The 18,052-nt window shown below is 42.1% G+C and overlaps 1 protein-coding gene across 1 annotated transcript; it reads left to right on the top strand.

Moving 5' to 3' along the window:
- Positions 1–1,637: 1,637 nt before the first annotated feature.
- On the top strand, positions 1,638–17,518 carry pcsk6 (proprotein convertase subtilisin/kexin type 6). The gene is made up of 21 exons (XM_040199160.2): positions 1,638–2,291; positions 3,604–3,708; positions 4,913–5,023; positions 5,118–5,261; positions 5,487–5,563; positions 6,898–6,986; positions 7,669–7,841; positions 7,945–8,157; positions 8,917–9,017; positions 9,662–9,765; positions 9,912–10,029; positions 10,533–10,721; positions 11,596–11,732; positions 11,851–11,997; positions 12,146–12,248; positions 13,071–13,267; positions 15,365–15,452; positions 15,534–15,637; positions 15,873–16,002; positions 16,825–16,937; positions 17,084–17,518. The coding sequence occupies exons 1-21, from the start codon at positions 2,079–2,081 to the stop codon at positions 17,179–17,181; spliced, it is 2,754 nt and encodes a 917-aa protein (XP_040055094.2). The 5' UTR covers positions 1,638–2,078; the 3' UTR covers positions 17,182–17,518.
- Positions 17,519–18,052: the final 534 nt, after the last annotated feature.

The following is an 18,052-nucleotide window of genomic DNA, read 5'->3' on the forward strand; positions in this document are numbered from 1 at the left end:
CAGCGTGTTTTAATTGTTATTCTGAATCTCTGTCAGACTCATAGCAGATAAGACAATAAGAGGTCAGAGAAACATGGTGGTATCTTCTCCCGCTAGTTTCATGGATGTTTAGCACACTATTTTGGGCCTTTTGTAACCTTCATCGCAACCACGGCAAGGATGCACTTGTCAAGACTCTAACATTGATTATTTATCAACACAAAATACCAATGACAGATGAATCATTCTTAAACAATGATGCTTGCCTTGTTAAAATAAACTTAACTGAATGGCAGTATGTACGTAGAAGTTTGGCCACTGCGTTTAAATCTGCTCTCTTTTGAGAAATACGTCTACGAGCTCTTTTAAAACTCACTACGAGACATGAAACACACAACAGAAAGTCTGTGCTTTCACTCAGCGGCACATTGTGTTCAGGGCCAAGTGATAGCAAGACGTTTGTGCACCGATGTTTATAAAGAGGATCATCTACAACCGAGTTGATCACCAGCACATTGTTTTTTCCCAGAGCCCCCCTTGTTTTAGCATCTTAATCGTCCTTCTATATATTCCTGCCAAGGATCGTTGGCACTCAATTGCAGCATTATTGCAGCACTCAACCCGGGATCGATTCGCTGCTAATGCATCTGTATGCTGCAAAAACTAACATATCTCAGGTTGCAGGTCCATTTTAACTTTTCTATATTAATCTCTTTCATAACAAGCAGTTTGACATCAGCATCGTGGCTCAGAGTGCTGGCCATGGAACCACGGTGTGTTTGAATCTAAATGTTTAAATTTGTATTTTTGACAGAGAATTACTCAGACCGAAGCATAAATGTACATTAGGCTGGGAAAAAGTACCAAATGGGGCAGCATTAGCATATACAGGATTGACCTGAAATGTGTATGAGGTAATTATGACAGATGGGAACGTTAATCAGTTATTTGCTCTCCTGTTTATCATCTGTAGATGATCAACTGAATGTCAAAAACACGTGCCCTGTGATCCTTGAGTTGTAGAGAGTTTACATCACATACTGCGTATGAGCATGTGAACCGTGTGCCTCTTCTTGCGAGAATAAACGCTCTAGAATCCTTTGGGTTTTCACAATCTTTATTTTTACGTTGTCCCCAGGACTCAAATGTGAACTTTGACTTGGAGGCAATGTCAGTACTCTTGTGTTTGTTTGCTTTTTGCTCTGACTGGCTGACTAATACCACTGCATCACACAGCGTGCTGGGAAATCGTGTCATCCAGCTGGTCCCATATAACTTTTAAAGGGGGGGGGGTATATGTGTTTACCAAACAATACAATACATGTTAATAGGACCACTTGTGTATCTTGGTTTTAAATAGACTAGTTGTACAACATTAAAATGTGCTGTGCAGAGGTGTGAATAAGACCTGCCTGCAGAGGGCAGTGAGTTCTAACTGTTCTCAGGTCTGTCTCTCTCTCTCTCTCTCTGTCCCACACACACTAATCAACATCACCCCGTCAGCCATTTCTCATCAATAACAATCATAAAGTCACTCTCACAAAACCTTTTTTTAAAGTATTTGTTGGTGGTTCAATATGTTGTTTCCTCATCCATCTGCTGAAAGGAGCCAGCGAGGAACCGCACATCTCGGTTCGACACGTGCACGTTGCGCAGCTGATCGGGGCCCCAAACGAGGTCCTCGACACACAGCGACAAACGACTTCATATTTACAGGCGTTTAAACTGATACAACCATTGTTTGCATTTTCTCGGCGAAATGAAGTGAAGATATTGTATTTGTATTAGTTTATTGAACTTTTGTGTAAAAACGTCAAGAAACACAATATTCAACGCCGAGCCGTCAAACGTGTCCGCATGCAGCATTGGATCAACTATTGACGAGTCTTTGTTTCGTTTCGTTTTTTTACCGTGAAATAGGACTAAAAGGCGCACAGACCTCCTTCGTGGGAGGCGCTTTCCTTGGGACTCCTGCACGTGGCGCGCGCGCCGCGGGGTGTCGGGCGGTGAAAACGGGTAAATCGGGTCGATGTCCCCGTGAGGACTGCGATCTGCACCGGGATGTGCTGGTGATTGATTGGTAACACCGATCCGATACGATGACTGCGCTCTGGCTTTTCACGGTGTTCGTTGTTCAAACGAGTCTATCGGTGGCGTCGGGTCCCGGATCGGGTCCCGGATCGGGTCCCGGATCGGGTCCCGGATCGGGTCCCGGTCCCGTCTTCACAAACCACTGGGCGGTGCGGATCGCAGGGGGTCAGAAACAGGCTGACAGGATCGCAGCGAAATATGGGTACATCAACTTTGGACAGGTAAGTTGTTCGTTTGGACGCCCTCCGTCTGCTTTGTACGTTTGAACGGGTATGCTGAAAATAGAGAACACCAATCAGAAAGATATACCCAAATAAATATAAATATTGTGTGGATGTCTGAAAATATTTGAGGATTTACGATTTTCCAATGACATTGTTGTTGTCTATTCAAAAGACATATCTGTAAATTAAAGGAAAGGTCTTCAAAAGTAACTTTCCATACTTTTTCTTGTGTCACCCCTTTCTGCTGTATCTAGATTTTAAAACCATCATTTTAAAATTTTAAACCGATCACTAGTAATTGTGTGTAGGCTACCTGGAAAAGCCTGAGCCAGAAAGCATTTTCTTCACACATTATGAACGTCAGTTTCTCTAAACTTGGTGGCTAATTAAACGCGTGGAACCCACAAACTGCCACAAACCCCTGAACTGACAGCATGTCACGTGATACAAAACAATATGTTTTTGTCGCTTTATAATACGGTTGTTATACCAACATACCGAGAGGGTCCTCTTGAGCTCGTTCCCAATCCCATGGGCCCCATGTTTACAGAAGCCCATGAGGGACCAACCAAACACTGCCTCTGCAGAGGGCCGGTTCCGTTTTTGCGTTTTTGTATTGGTCACCTGCTTACTTTCCTTATTCCTACACGCTTGGCACACAGGAGAAGTTTCAGTTAGTTTCAATCTTTATCGACTTTAACTAAAATCAATTAGTCAATTAAAAGTGCAAACATACATCACACGGTTGCACTTTGATAAACCAATTTTAGTCTTAAACACATTTACACTTTGAATAGATTGTGTGCAGATTACATGCTTTTGGGACAATGGTATTTATTTTGTATTTTCTAATGTGCTAATAGGGTTTTTTTTTCAGTATGAATCTACTTTTAATATGATGATTAGACATTGTAACATTCACATTTTAGGAGCTTCTCTACTTCAACATTTTTTCTTGGACCTGAAGAAATACATTTTTACTATAAATAATCTGTAAAAGTCTGTAAAAAAAATCTGTAAAAAATAATCAGGCGTGTGCTCGAGGATTGTGGATCTGCACTGGCTGCAGTGAGCCAGCTGAGCACATGTGCTGAGAATCAGGCTCACATTTTTGGGGTAAAGTCAAGAAAGAACATGGATATTTACGAAATCATAAACAGATGGCCCAAAATGTATTTTAAATGCAGACTGAGCCAGACCACATCGGGGTAAAAGCCATTTGGATTAGCTCAGAAAGTAGAATGTTTATCTTACATTCCAGTGTGCTGGTTGTCATTGTCTTGATGTGTTGTTGTATGTGTTTGCTCAGATAGGAAGTCTGGAGGGCCATTACCATTTCCACCACAGCAGAGTGGTTCGCAGAGCTCCATACTCTTTGAAGGGCCCCCACAGCTTCATCCATATGGATCCTCAGGTGAGATTTGTGTCCATTTCTCTCAAGTGATTTAGAACAGAGGCATTACATTTCTGCGCTGCCAAGTCAGCAAATCTCAGAGTGAACTCAGTGTTCCCAGTTTGTGGGCACAATGTGCAGTCTAGAACACGGCGGTGGAGATGTGGTTTGTCAGTGTTTTGCAAAACAGAAAGTTACCAGAGTTTTGCTCTGGTAAAGTTCACTGGTTTTGTTACGGTCCTTATTACATAAGGATGCAGTCAAATGATCCTCCCGACTAATCCGTTCTCCTCACCGCACATCGCAGGCGCTCCATCTGTTGTCAGGGCCGTCGGTTTGTCCCATGCAGAGCAGTTTCATTTCATCCACACGTTTAGATTCCTTCTCAAATATGTATTTTGTGCCATGCATTGATTTAATTCACAAAAGTTCCTTTTGTAATGAAGATCAGGTGTTGCTTAAGCTTACATTTTAAAAGGACACACGCCAATCAACTCTCCTTTGGTAAAAGGCCTCGCAGATTCAGCCTAAATAAAAGTAGCTTTCTCAGAAGCCTCCCTTTGCGATTTGGCCTTTGTGCACCAACATATTTTTGTTATGTTATGTCTGGTTTTGAGTAACTGGCAGCAGTTCATATATTTCTGTATTTGTTTGATTTTAGTTGGTTGATCGCCTGGTGTCATGACATCCAAACGGGCTTGTAAGAGGGAAACCGCTCATAAGAGGCAACAGATCTGCTTCTCCGTGGCTAATTTTCTGGTGGACAAAAGAGACAGAAGAGTCTGAAGCGGTCATTGTAGCATGAAGACAGCAGGGATCTCTCTGTGTACACTTCACCCCATCAACAGGGGAATAGTTGCAAATACAAGATGGAGAAAAGTAAAGTTTATTTTGATCTAAATATACAAATCACAAAAGCAAAGAATTTCTGGGAACCGATCCTATCTGATACTTGTGATTGTATTTGCTGTCTGTGGATCACGCATAACACACAGCCAGCGATTGGTGCAGGTAATTAAAAGTCAAAGCAGGGAAAAAAGGTCAATGGGTTTTTTAACATCGCATTTCAGATGTAAAGTTTTTTTGTTTTGTCGAAAAGGTCTTTACTTCATTTATATACAAAAATATTTTTGGATTATATGTCCAAGGTGTGGGCTTCTATGGATAACAGCTTTGACCTGAAACCGATTTAGAGTGTTCTTTCTGTTTCCATTTCCATCTTTAGGTGGACTGGGCTGAGCAACAGGTAGTAAAACACAGAGTAAAGAGAGACGCTCAAAGGGACCCCAGCTTCATTCATTTCAATGATCCTAAGTGGTCCAACATGTGGTACATTGTAAGTACAGAACACTAAAACATTCATCCTGCCAATGTCATTCTGGCAAGAAAAGATAAACAGTTTGGGGCTTGTGTACCATGTTTCTTTTCAGCATTGCAATGATAAGAACAGCCGTTGCCACTCGGAGATGAACATTCTGGCTGCCTGGCAGAGAGGCTACACGGGCAAGCGTGTGGTGGTCACCATATTGGATGACGGCATTGAGAGAAACCACCCTGATCTGGCACAGAACTATGTATGTGCATCCATTTAACCATCTCCAAATATGGTTACAGTTCTAAACTAAAAATGTGTCTTAATGTACTTAATTCAATTTTTGCTTTTAACATCTTGTGTTGGTGCCTTAAGTCATTAACCTTTTGGCACCAGTTCATCATGTTCAACTATGATAGAAGCTTTACCTGTGTTCTGCATCTCAGTCTCACCAGTGTGTTGCTTCTGTTGTTCACTCTTTTTGTAGGATCATCTGGCAAGTTATGACATCAATGGTAATGACCACGACCCCACACCACGTTATGACTCCCGCAATGAAAACATGTGAGAAAGAATACCACCAACGTATTCACCGTCACAATAGACTTACAGTTGTGGTCAAAAGTTGACATACACACGTAAAGATCATAATGTCATGGGTCTCTTGAGTTTCCAGTTATTTGGACTTAACTATGATTTTTCTAATAGAGTGATTGGAACAGATACTTCTTTGTCACAAAAAACATTCATGAAGTTTGGTTATTTTCTGACTTTATTATGGGTTAACAGAAAAATTGACAAAATCTGCTGGGTCAAAAATATACATACAGAACATGAATTAGCAATATTGCTGACAAAATTGGTCAGAAGGGTGAAGAATCAACTGGGAACCACCAAAAAGCAGATCTGCCAAGAATTAGAAGCTGCTGGAACACCGCGTGTGCATCTCCATGGACTGAGAGGCTGCCGTGCAAGAAGGAAGCTCTTGCTCCAAAAGTGGCACCTTAAGGCTCGACTGAAGCTTGCTGCTGATCACATGGACAAAAATAAGACCTTCTGGAAGAAAGTTCTGTGGTCAGACAAAACAAAAATTAAGTTATATGTTTGGAGGAGAAAAGGTGAGGCCTTTCACCCCAAGAACACATGCCTACTGTTAAGTACGGTGGTGGTAGTATTATGCTGTGGGGCTGTTTTGCGGCCAATGGACTGGTGCTATTCAGAGAGTAAATGGGACAATGAAGAAGGAGGATTACCTTCAAATTCTTCAAGATAACCTAAAATCATCAGCCCGACGGTTGGGTCTTGGGCGCAGTTGGGTGTTCCAACAGGACAATGACCCCAAACACACACAAGTGGTAATCAAATGGCTAAATTAGGGTTTTAGAATGGCTTTCCCAAAGTCCTGACTTAAATCTGCCTGGTTCTCAAATCCCATTGAGAACATGTGAACAATGCTGAAGAAACGAGTCCATGTCAGAAAGCCATAAAATTTAACTGAACTGCACCAATTCGGTCAAGAGGAGTGGTCAAAGATGCAACGGGAAGCTTGCCAGAAGCTTGTGGATGGCTACCAAAAGTGCCTAATTGAAGTGAAAATGGCCAAGGGACATGTAACCAAATATTAGCACTGCTGTATGTATATTTTTGACCCAGCTGATTTTATCACCTTTTCGGTTAACCCATAATAAAGTCATAAAAGAACGAAATTTCATGAATTTCTTTTGTGACAAAGAAGTATCTGTTCCAATCAATCTATCAGAGAAAAATCTGACTTGTAGAAATAACGGGAAACTTAAGAGAGCCATGACATTATGTTCTTTACAAGTGTATGTAAACTTTTGACCACAACTGTACGTGTCAGGCTTTCATTTCTGTGCTTGTTCTCTTTTCTCATGTAGGCATGGAACTCGGTGTGCGGGTGAAGTGGCTGCAGTAGCCAATAACTCCCATTGTACCGTTGGAGTTGCCTATAATGCTCATATTGGAGGTAGAGTTGTGTGTCTTTGTAGTGTCAGCTGTAAACCACCATTTTGTTCCAGACATAAACCTATAAACAATTCAATGATTTGTCACTACGGAGCTAATATTCATGGTTCATATAGATGTATCCTAATGACTGTTGAAGTCAAAGGTTCTCTTTTGCAGTGAAACATGTCAAAATCAATTACATTGATTTGCAAAAGGTTTGCGACAGACACTGTTAACAAACACAGGAATCCTAATAAATGTGTTGATCTTACTTTTAATTAGGTCAGAGCCAGGTTGTTGTTTTGTAAGTTAGAGTAACTTCTTTAACATATCCTAAAAAGATACAGGTCATACCTTGTTCTGTTTCCCTACCAAGAACCAGAGCTCAGGCGTCTGCACAGGTAAACATGTAAACAGCATTTTACTGGTGATCAGGACCAGATGGAAGTAACTACAAGTTATTTATAGCTTTTGAATAGTTATAACTACTGATACTGAAGTATCCTATTTTATGAGTTAACCATGCTTCCTGTGTAAAATCAAGCATAACTTTCAGCCATCAAATAAAATATCAGCCATATACTGTACTCAATAGGTCTTTTCTTCTAAGCTACAATATATCTGATTTAAAAAAAACAGGGGCCTTTTACTCATCCATTTGAAATGAGTTTTGTGGTTCTGATTGGACACCTTGCACACAGGGATTCGGATGCTCGACGGTGATGTGACTGATTTGGTGGAGGCCAAGTCCCTTGGCATCCGACCTGACTACATTGACATCTACAGTGCCAGCTGGGGGCCAAAAGACGACGGCAAGACCGTGGACGGCCCCGGCCTGCTGACTAAGCAGGCTTTTGAGCAGGGCATCAAGAAGGTTTGTGGGCCGAGAAAAAAAACAAACCTCTCTAAGCAGTCTTGTGCATATTTGATGGATGTTTGAATGAAATGACAGCTACACATCTCTCTGTATCACACAGGGGCGCAAAGGCTTGGGGTCCATTTTTGTCTGGGCGTCAGGTAACGGGGGTCGACAGGGGGATCACTGTTCATGTGACGGTTACACCAGCAGTATATACACAATCTCCATCTCCAGCACCACAGAGAACGGAAACAAGCCCTGGTACCTTGAGGTCTGCAGCTCCATCATTGCCACAACGTACAGCAGTGGAGAGTTTAACGAGAGGAATATTGTGAGTACTGCATACAGTTCAGTGACTGTAGCTCAGGCAGTTGGAGAGATTTAATCAATTCCAAAAGACACAGGTTAACCCAGTGTGAGAAGGTTGGTCATTCCTCCTCATGTTGAGAAAAAGACACGCTCATGTTGCTCCGTGTACTCAATGTGGGATTTGTTGCAAACACATTCGCTTTGACAATTTTACAGTATAAGGTGGTAAAATGTCACATGTTGCTACCAAAAACAGTTAGTGAAATTAGCTTCAATGCTTTAAAATAAATAAAGCTTGTTAAATAGGGTAAAGTGAGGGTAGGCAAATTGAAATTTAAAAGTAAAAAGATGGCAGATGTCTATTGAAAACAGGAAGTACTGGTCGGCTTTTTTTTTTTTTACGTCAAAACCGTTTAGTTACTAGTGAGTATTCCGGCTGTATCAGCCACAAACAGACCACAGAAAGTGTGACAAATGACCTCTGCTAAACCTCCGGGAACTTGACTGGCTTTCAAATGAAATCCATTCAAATGTATTCCTACAGCACATTGGAATCAAAACGTTGGACCGCAGTGCTTTACAAGCACATGCAGATTAAAGGGTAACTGCCTGGTGTTTAGAAACAAGTGTGTGTGGACGGGAGGTCAGTCAGTTCCTACCATGTCTCAGCCTGGCATGTCGTGCCTTATTGTGTGGAATACTGTAACTTGTTGGTGCGATGACAATTTTAACGAGAATAAAGTCATTGCAGGAACTTCACCGTTTTTGTGATCCCTTGCAGATAACCACCGACCTCCGGCAACTCTGCACTGATGGTCATACCGGCACTTCTGTCTCCGCCCCCATTGTGGCGGGGATCGTAGCTCTCGCTCTGGAGGCAAAGTCAGTCAACTTTCAAAGTCTTGCTGTTTAATACCTCAGTACCGTCTTCCCGTCCTCTTTGGCCCTCGGTCTCCCGTCTTTCATTGTGTCTGTTTAGATGCTCTGCTGTTAGGAAGCTCTCATCGCGACATTGCATTGTCACACCTCCGAGTGTTCGACAGACATTTTGAGCCATTTATGAAACCTTTCTGTAAATCAGCGCCTAGAACACTCAGTATAAACTAAGCTTAAAAAGACTGCGCTGCCCTCTTTGTGGCCATCGGTTCCTAATGAAAATGTAAATCATTTAAGCATTTTTACCAAAAACATCACCTTTTGATTTCAGAAACAATTCTTGTTAGAAAGTTATATTTATTTTCTGTTCTGGTGTTTTTTTAAGGGATTTGTTAACAATAGGGAAAGCATATGAACAGGCTGATCTTTTCTAGCTTCAGTTAACAATGAAGGCTGCGCTGCCTCTTCCTCTTTGTATCTACATGTGTGAATTCAGTGTAGATGCTGAAGTTGACAAAAACAGTTTACAAAAAAACACTGCAAACCTGGTTGAACAAAGTCATTTTCTGACTCATTTCAATTAAAGGCTCATCAAACAAACAACGCCCTGTTTGACCAACTGAGGTGAACATTGTCTTTGGTTTCTCCAGCCTTTTGCTGACCTGGAGGGATGTGCAACATCTTCTGGTGAAGACATCCAGACCGGTTCACCTGAAAGCTGATGACTGGAAGACCAATGCTGCAGGACTCAGAGGCACATTGCATTCTAACTCTAATACTTACATAGTACATTTACTGTTTTATACCAAATATACTTTTAACCAAACTGAAGTCTCAGATAATTAAAGAAAGTATCTGTTAGATCTTTGTCTTTGTCTGAGTCCATGTCTTTTCCCACAGTCAGCCACCTGTATGGTTTTGGCCTTGTGGATGCAGAGGCCATGGTGCTCGAGGCTACCAAGTGGAGGACCGTTCCGCCTCAACACACCTGCAGCCAGATGCCTGTGCGACGCAACAGGTGAGGTGAACTGTAGATAGTAGAAGTCAGAAGTATTTAGCAGAGCTTTCTGCAGAAATGAGAGTTGCTTTTTGCTTCAGATTTCTTTGAGAACAATCAAACAAGGCCTCTCGGTACATCCATTTATCTTGGGCAATTGAATAACATTGAAATTCAAATTAAAATAGCGTATAGATGGGATGTCCTATGGTGTAACTTTAACCTCAGTATTTAGTGTGTGGTCACTTGTCCATGTTATGTGTTCGTGTAATGTTTCACTGAAATAATTTTTTGCACTTTGTCTCATCACAAAAAGAAGTAGGGAATTAATTCAGTTACAAAAGGATAAATAACAAGGATACTATTTTGTACTGGTTTTAAAACCTTCCACATCTAATTCACAAGCCCAGCATTTAGTAGAAGACTTTATATATAAATCTTTTAGAACTGCATTCAACAATGTTACAACAATAATTCAACACGTGTACAATTCAGTACTGTATAGACGTCTGATGTACACCCAGGTACATCCATGCTGGTCGAAGTCTGAACAGCAGCCTTACCACCTCGGGGTGTTCAGAAGAACCTGAGCAGCATGTGGATTACCTGGAGCATGTGGTGGTGAAGGTCCTGATTGCCCACCCACGGCGAGGAGACATGGAGATCAACCTCATCTCTCCGTCTGGCACAACGTCACAGCTGCTGGCTAAGAGGTGAGAACCAGACTAGACACTCCATCGCATGCTGCCGGTCCAATATCACATCACATTCTAAGTTCTTCCAAATTCCCCACTGGTGTCTACTGTACCTGGAAACAGTTTGCAGTTAGGGCTGTGGATTACCCCTAGTACGTTGAAAATGGCGAGACACACTGCTGTTGAATCTTTTTTCCCATTTCTCTTTCATACATGGGGGTCTATTTTCTCTGCCTCAAAAAAGTGTGATGTACTTTATGCTTGCAGGCCATGTTGATGTGGGTTCTCAACATCAACTATATACTCTGTATTCAACTAAATAATAATTTAAGTATTTATAATCAATTGTAGTTAATGTTTTTCGAAAATGCCTAAAAAATAGATGACCCCCCCTGCTTTTATATCTCACAGTGCTGGTTGCAATACTGTCTGTGATTACCAGCTGTATTAGGAACTCATCTTGTTAGTCTCTACGTGTGTAAGGCATCCTGGCAAAATGTGGTGCTGGAGAGACCTACCGTAGTGTTTGCATTTGTGTCTATGTGCAGATGTTGTGGCCAATGAAGGGTCTCTCAACCATGCAAGATGCAGTCACTAATCTGAAGAGATGTGTGGTAGAACTCTAACTAAAAGTAGAGTTGGTAGGTGAACATGGTTTAGCCGAGTGGGGATGAAGGTGGACCCTCAAACTTCAATCAAATTGAAGGCTAGAGTTGTAATGTGTGTTTGCAACAAGCAAGGGGGACAGAAGTGGGGGGAAGAACAAGTGTGTACCTACCAAATCAAAACATGCTGATGCCATTTCATAGTTAATAGGTACCTATATACCAAGTCTACGGTAAAACTGATCAGCTTTTCACCTTTCTCATATTTCATTTCACCTCACCTACAGGTTGTTCGACAGTTCCAATGAGGGTTTCAGGAACTGGGAATTCATGACGGTTCATTTCTGGGGGGAGAGGTCACAGGGCTTATGGACCCTGGAGATTGTTGACACACCATCAAAGCAACGCAACCCTGAGCTGCTGGGTAAGGTCCAACAGCATGTGCACATTAAGGCATACGTTGAGATGAAAAACAATTGAAGCGGGGTTTCTTTATCTAGGGGAACCTAAAAATGCTTCACTATTATTGTTACACTTCACAGGCAACCTAAAAGAATGGACACTGATCCTTTACGGCACATCTCAGAACCCTTACCAGCCCCTCAGTGCTCAACAATCCCGTTCAAGCATGCTGGAGGTCACAGTCCCGGGGGAGACTCCGGAGCTGAAGGAGGAAGATGAGTACAACGGTGAGAAAATCAAAGCGGTGATTTTGTCTACCATCTAAACTGAAATATAATGTTGGATTTTAAAAATGGAGCATGTTTCAGAAAAACAGTTACTAGCTGTTTGATGATGATGGTGGTGTTGATCCTGATCAATGTGGTGCTCCTCAAGGGCCATGCCACAGTGAGTGTGGAGACCATGGCTGTGACGGACCAGACATTGAACACTGCCTCAACTGCGTCCACTTCAGCTTAGGCAGCCTGAAAAGTGGCAGGTAAGAACTGACCGAAGGAAGTAGAACCAGACGTGTGTAAAGTGTAAAGCCCCAGCTGAATGGCTCAGTATGGTTGTAATTAACTGCGTGTAATGTAAAAATTGTCCCTTTTAATGATAAACTGTGGTCAGTTCCCCTTCAGCTCTACGGCGTATTTTAACTTCTTTCAGCTGGTTTTAGTTAGGAGTTGCTACTTCTTCTACTAGAAAAGGGAACAATATTTGGACAAATTATTAATGTTTTGAGTATGTCCTCAACAAACATATATCATAAGACCCATAGGAAACATATTAAAATGTTAATGTAACATTGTAAATTACCTTTTTGTAATTTTCCAATGTATCCACAAAATAACCCAAATGGAAGGTTCCGCCTCATGTTATTATTGAAAACACCCAACCTGCCGGCCCTGTGCTCCATCCAATCTGACCGAAAGCAGGGGCCAACTTTTGGCTGTGCTCACAAACATACTGTTTATATTAAACACCATAGTGTTATTTGTAAACCTTTTCTCCTGTTCTCATTTGGCCTAAAGAAAACCATATTTTTGCATGTCACGAAAGTTCCTTTTCTCCTGTCATATTGCCATAAAATAATTAACTTCAAACTAAAGGGCTTTTATAACAAAAAGACCATGTTTTAGGAAAATTGCCAATGTTCTTTACACCTGGTTATGAGACGTTTGTCCCCATTATTTTAGTGAATTCTCAATGTTGATGCTACATGAATCTCTTAAAAATCAGTACAGACCCACCCATACCAGCTGGTCCATATTTATTCTGTGAACTAACGTTGTTTTCCCCGTCTTACCTTTGTGTATAGAACATGTGTGAGCCACTGTCCACTTGGACACTATGGAGACATCGCGTCTCGCCGCTGTAGACGCTGCTATAAAGGTTGCGAGGGATGTGTTGGCCTATCAGCCAGCAACTGTCTCTCCTGTCGAAAAGGCCTTTACCTCAATGCACTCAACTCCAGCTGCATCCACACCTGTCCCCAAGGATACTTTGCTGATGAGAGTGAGTTAACACCTCCACACAGCCGAATCAAAATACAAATCTTGATATGTAACCGTCATGTAGACCAGGGGTTGTCAGCATTTTTGCTTGATTGACATGTGTAATGTGATTTTGGGCGTGGTTATTAAAGCACTAAGGAACGAGAGGCTGTACTTTATCGTCCAATAACGTAACAGTTCGGGGGTGTTGTTAGGCCCGACGCTGTGTGTCTCATTTCAGTAGTCTAGAGAAAAAATAGTCCTCGTACGTGCATGCAAACAGCAATGGGTCCCGGAGCATCTCATTCATTCACATCGCTCATGACGTCCACTATAATTGTCCAGTTGTGAAAGCTCACATTTCCTGAATCCGATCATTTGTGGGATTTCCGGGGTTTTTTTGGCGATTGCCACCGAGCTAAAAGCTAAAATGTCAACTAACTAACGGTCGCGCAAAAGCTAACCTGTTACTTTGATTGCACAGTGATACGGGACGCTCGGGTCAATGTGAACAGCAACTGTTCATTATCACTGAATAATGTAGCCCCCGTGACTCACCCTCAACCAATCAGAACCCTGGATTTCATCACCCGTATTATAATGAGCTATAAAGGTCCGTTAGTAAGCAAGGATCGCCATAGTTTTGGTAATTTCCCATGGTAGGCTGCGCATGTGTGACTGCCTGACGTGAACTTATGATGGACAGCTAGAACGTTTTGTCACAACAATGTTGTTTCGTATCATCGCGCTTTTGTTGTGGTTTTTGTAGGGCGTATACCTGCATATCAGGTAGCCTACACCACTGGTCCTACGTAACGTTGGGATGTTATAACACAGGCATTTATTCCCCCAGAGTCCTTGACCCAAAAATCTAAAATACGTTTAGAAATCTAAAATGTTTCAGGCTAGTTCCAAAGGTTGTAAACTGGTGTTGACGGACAATTACTTTTGTTTAAAATACTTGTGTAGGCATGACGGGGCGTACAAAGGGAATAGAGTAGAGTAAGAGTAAAATGTACGTTCCATTCTCATAGAAATTGATCTTGCATCACATTCAAAACAATCAATAGAATAACAAAACAAATGGTACCCTCCAGAAATCCTCAGAAAGATCATACAATGTAAGCAGCATCTAAGAAAAATGTCCATGTTACATGCCATGCACACCTACAGACACACACGTCCTCTTTCCAAAATCTTTATTTTATTTCCAACAGAGGGCAAAAACAGCTGAGCCTTGTGCAAGGAGCCCGTTACAAGTCGTTTGCAGGGGGGCGGAGGATCACCTCACACTTGATTGGTTAAGCAGTGTTTAAGAGTGAGAAACCGGAGAGCGTTTGTACTTCGTGCAGCCTGGCACCTCGAGCTGCCCCCCGGAGGACACACGTTGGTACTTCTCATGTAGGAGTTGTCCCTGGTGATTTTGTCAGCCGGTCTCAGGGTATGCTAAGTGCTAAAGAGATTTCCACAGGGTGGACCTTGGAGCGGACTGAGAGGCCACTGAATCAGACTCAAGCCTCCACACTGAAGGACACTTTGGATGGTGGAGCAGGTCAAGCGATAGAGGACTTCCTTAGTGGCTCCAAATGACTTTAGTCTCCTGTTGTGCAGCCCCCGGTAGTGCCAAGCCCCATTATCTAGCAGTAAATGGTATAAGGCCTGTGCAGGTTCGCTAATCTTAGTATGCACATTCTGCACAAACTGCATGAAAAGGGACAAGGTGTTGGTTTCCTTTTCTGGTCAAAGTACTACTGACCAATCATGCTTAGGTTGTGTATTTATTAGGTAAATAGACCCTGCGCACAGTGATTTAGATGTTTATTGATTTCATTTTAGCATGTAATCTTTGTTGTATTTGTGGTCTGCCACTCTATCCTTGCCTATAAAGTCCCTTTTTGGACTGTAAACAATGTGCAAAGCATTTCAAAAGTGAATGTCTTGGCCTGAATGTCTGTTGGCTACACCAGAGCAACAGAAATATAGCCACCTACCCCCTGAGGCGTATCCGTCGTCATACCAAAAGCTGATGGTTTCCGAGATTGCCGTTTCAGCAGTGGCACAAATGTTCAGAAAATCAGTACATCAGTATACTGATGCATGTGCATGCTGTGTATGCCAGATCAGAGACAGTGTCTGAAGTGTCATGACACCTGTATGAGATGCCTGAGGTATGCAGACAGATGCACTGCCTGCAGCCAAGGCTACCGGTACGTAAGGACCGTCATATTGACATGTGTATTTTAATCTTTAATCTTTTGTTGTAATGTCATTGATTTTATTGTTTATAGTCTGGCAGGGATGACTTGTGTTCCTGAATGCACCAATGGAACCTTTTTCCATGTGGAAGAGATGACCTGCAGCCCATGCCATTCCTCCTGTAGGACCTGTACGGGTCAGTAGTGTGTTTTGCGGGGATACACTTTCTTCAGTGTCCTTCCAGAATCAGTAGAAATAAAACCTAGTCAAAAGACAAATGCTAAATAAAATGAAACAAGACCTGTGGCTGATAAAGTTCAAAGATTCAGCTATAGGTGTGAATAGATATTTACACGTCTTAACAGAAGCCCTGTTTTTTTGTCCCGGTGACATATTCATCTTCCATTGAGTTTAATATCTGTTTTTCGCAGGGCCTGATAAGGAGCAGTGTATCCAATGTGCCGAGGGCTTCCTGCAGCAGGAGTGGAGGTGTGTGCAGATCTGTACTCCTGGCTTTTACGCTGCAGAGGCAGCCGGAGTCCCTCACAAGATGTGTCACAGGTGGGTGATTCCTTCTAGTTCCTCCCCGTGTGTGACCGTGTGCATCCATGCGTCTGGGACTGAGTTTGTACATGTGTTCATCTGGATGCATGCTCAACGACCTCTTTTTGTTTTCTGTGACTCACACTTTCTTATAACAACTTTTTTATAGCATGTTCAATACTGCCATTGACTTCCTGCCTCTTCTTCACTCACAACTCTTAACCGGCCAGGTGATAACACAGCTGAAAACCGCAGCTTCTCTTCATCTCTGCACCCACGGACAATGGGGGGGCGGACGGAACACTTTGCACACTGTATTTGTTTTCCATGGTGAGTTTGGCTAACGACTAACAAAACTAATAGCTCTTGGCCCCTGCTCTGCGGCTCGCTTTCATTACTCCTTTTTTTGGACGGTGTGTTTGGCAAACTGCTAATAGCTAATCGGCTGGTTACTTCGGCGCCATCAAACTGTTGCTAATTGGTAAATCAGCTTGCTGAGTTCAACCTCGCGTTTTGGACATCACCGCTTCTTTTTTAGTTTGGATGAAGTCTGTTTGGCTGTTTTTCTTTTCATCGAGACCTGCACAATTTGGAGTTTACCTTTCTAGCTTCGAAATGTTTGAGCCGAAAATTAGGACAAGTTGCTATATTATTAGGCGCAACAGTTTAAATTAACAGAATAATCCCAAACTTTCTTCTATTAGAATAACATTTGGAATGTAGACGTTTATGGTGCAAATTATAAGGATCATACTTTACTTATCGACTAATCCCAAGTAAACTCTCTGCATCATAGTAAATGAACAAATTGTTTTCACTCATCCCTCTTTGTCCCCAAAGGTGTGAGGAAAGCTGTCTGGGCTGCAGTGGCCCCGGAAAAACTTGCACCAAATGCAAAGAGGGTTACAATCTTGTTGGGAGGACTTGTATTATCAAGGCCTCCTGCAATAATGGTGAGTTTTTATTTTATGTGGAGAACCTCCCCCATCATTCGTTTGATGCGTTTGTTGACTTCCTTAACAGCCAGACCCCTGTTTTGAGTTCTGATGACGAGCTGCTCATCTGTTTGAGCTGATTCTCCTCCCCGTGTGTCTGTCAGCTGATGAGGCGTTCTGTGAGATGGTGAAATCCAACCGTCTCTGTGAGAAGAGGCTTTACCGCCAGTTCTGCTGCCGCACCTGTCCGATGAACGGATGAGCAGCCAACTGTCCGTCGGTACCTCTTTGTCTTACTCTAAATCTGCCATAAAAGATACGGAAGTGTCATTGTTTTGTCAAATCAATTTTATCCCCAAACGTTCAATGTGTACAAATGTTCTGCTAAAAATGAATGGTATTGTAAATGTACAAAACAGCATTATAATGAATGGACTTTCCGTGTTGTTTACTGCTTTGACTGCTTTCAAAGATGGTAAAAAGAAATGGAGCTGGCACTGACAGTTTCTTTTTTCATGCTTAATATTTTCATTGTTATTAACAATATTCAGCTCAGTTAAAATGTAATAATAAAGCACACTGAGCTTTTCAAAACTGAACGTTCTGCCTCTTCTATAGACTCTCTGACCATTGCTTTATTAAATCACGATGCTTTTTTGTTTTTACTGGCCGACATGCTTCAATGTTCTGTACAATCACACTGCTCTTACCAGCATCATATCAATCAGCAGCCGGCAGCTGTTTTTATTTAAAAATAAGCCTTCGGTGTTGCTGAAAATGTTGTAATTAATGGGCCTTGCACATATTTGGGTGGCAGAAGTCTGGATGAGGCAAACCTCTTCACGAAGCGTTGGTACCAGCGTTATTTACCAGCACCACCATCACAATGCCAACGTAAAGTCACTCAGGAGCCTTTGTGTGGAGACAGGTTTAGGGACGGGACGGGACAAACACTGGACTTTCACCCAGGTGACTTATGCTTTGTGTGAAACCAAAAGCCAATGTAAAGTTATCTTAAATTACACATTTCCTAAGAAGTAACGTAACAAAGTTATTTTAACCCAAACTAATCTTTTTCAATTTCTCAGGCTATAAAAGAAGTTAAGCCACAAATGTACTTTTTAAAAACCAAA

The sequence above is a fragment of the Gasterosteus aculeatus genome, chromosome 12 (assembly GCF_964276395.1).
Source record: "Gasterosteus aculeatus chromosome 12, fGasAcu3.hap1.1, whole genome shotgun sequence".
In the NCBI taxonomy this organism is placed as follows: Eukaryota; Metazoa; Chordata; class Actinopteri; order Perciformes; family Gasterosteidae; genus Gasterosteus; species Gasterosteus aculeatus.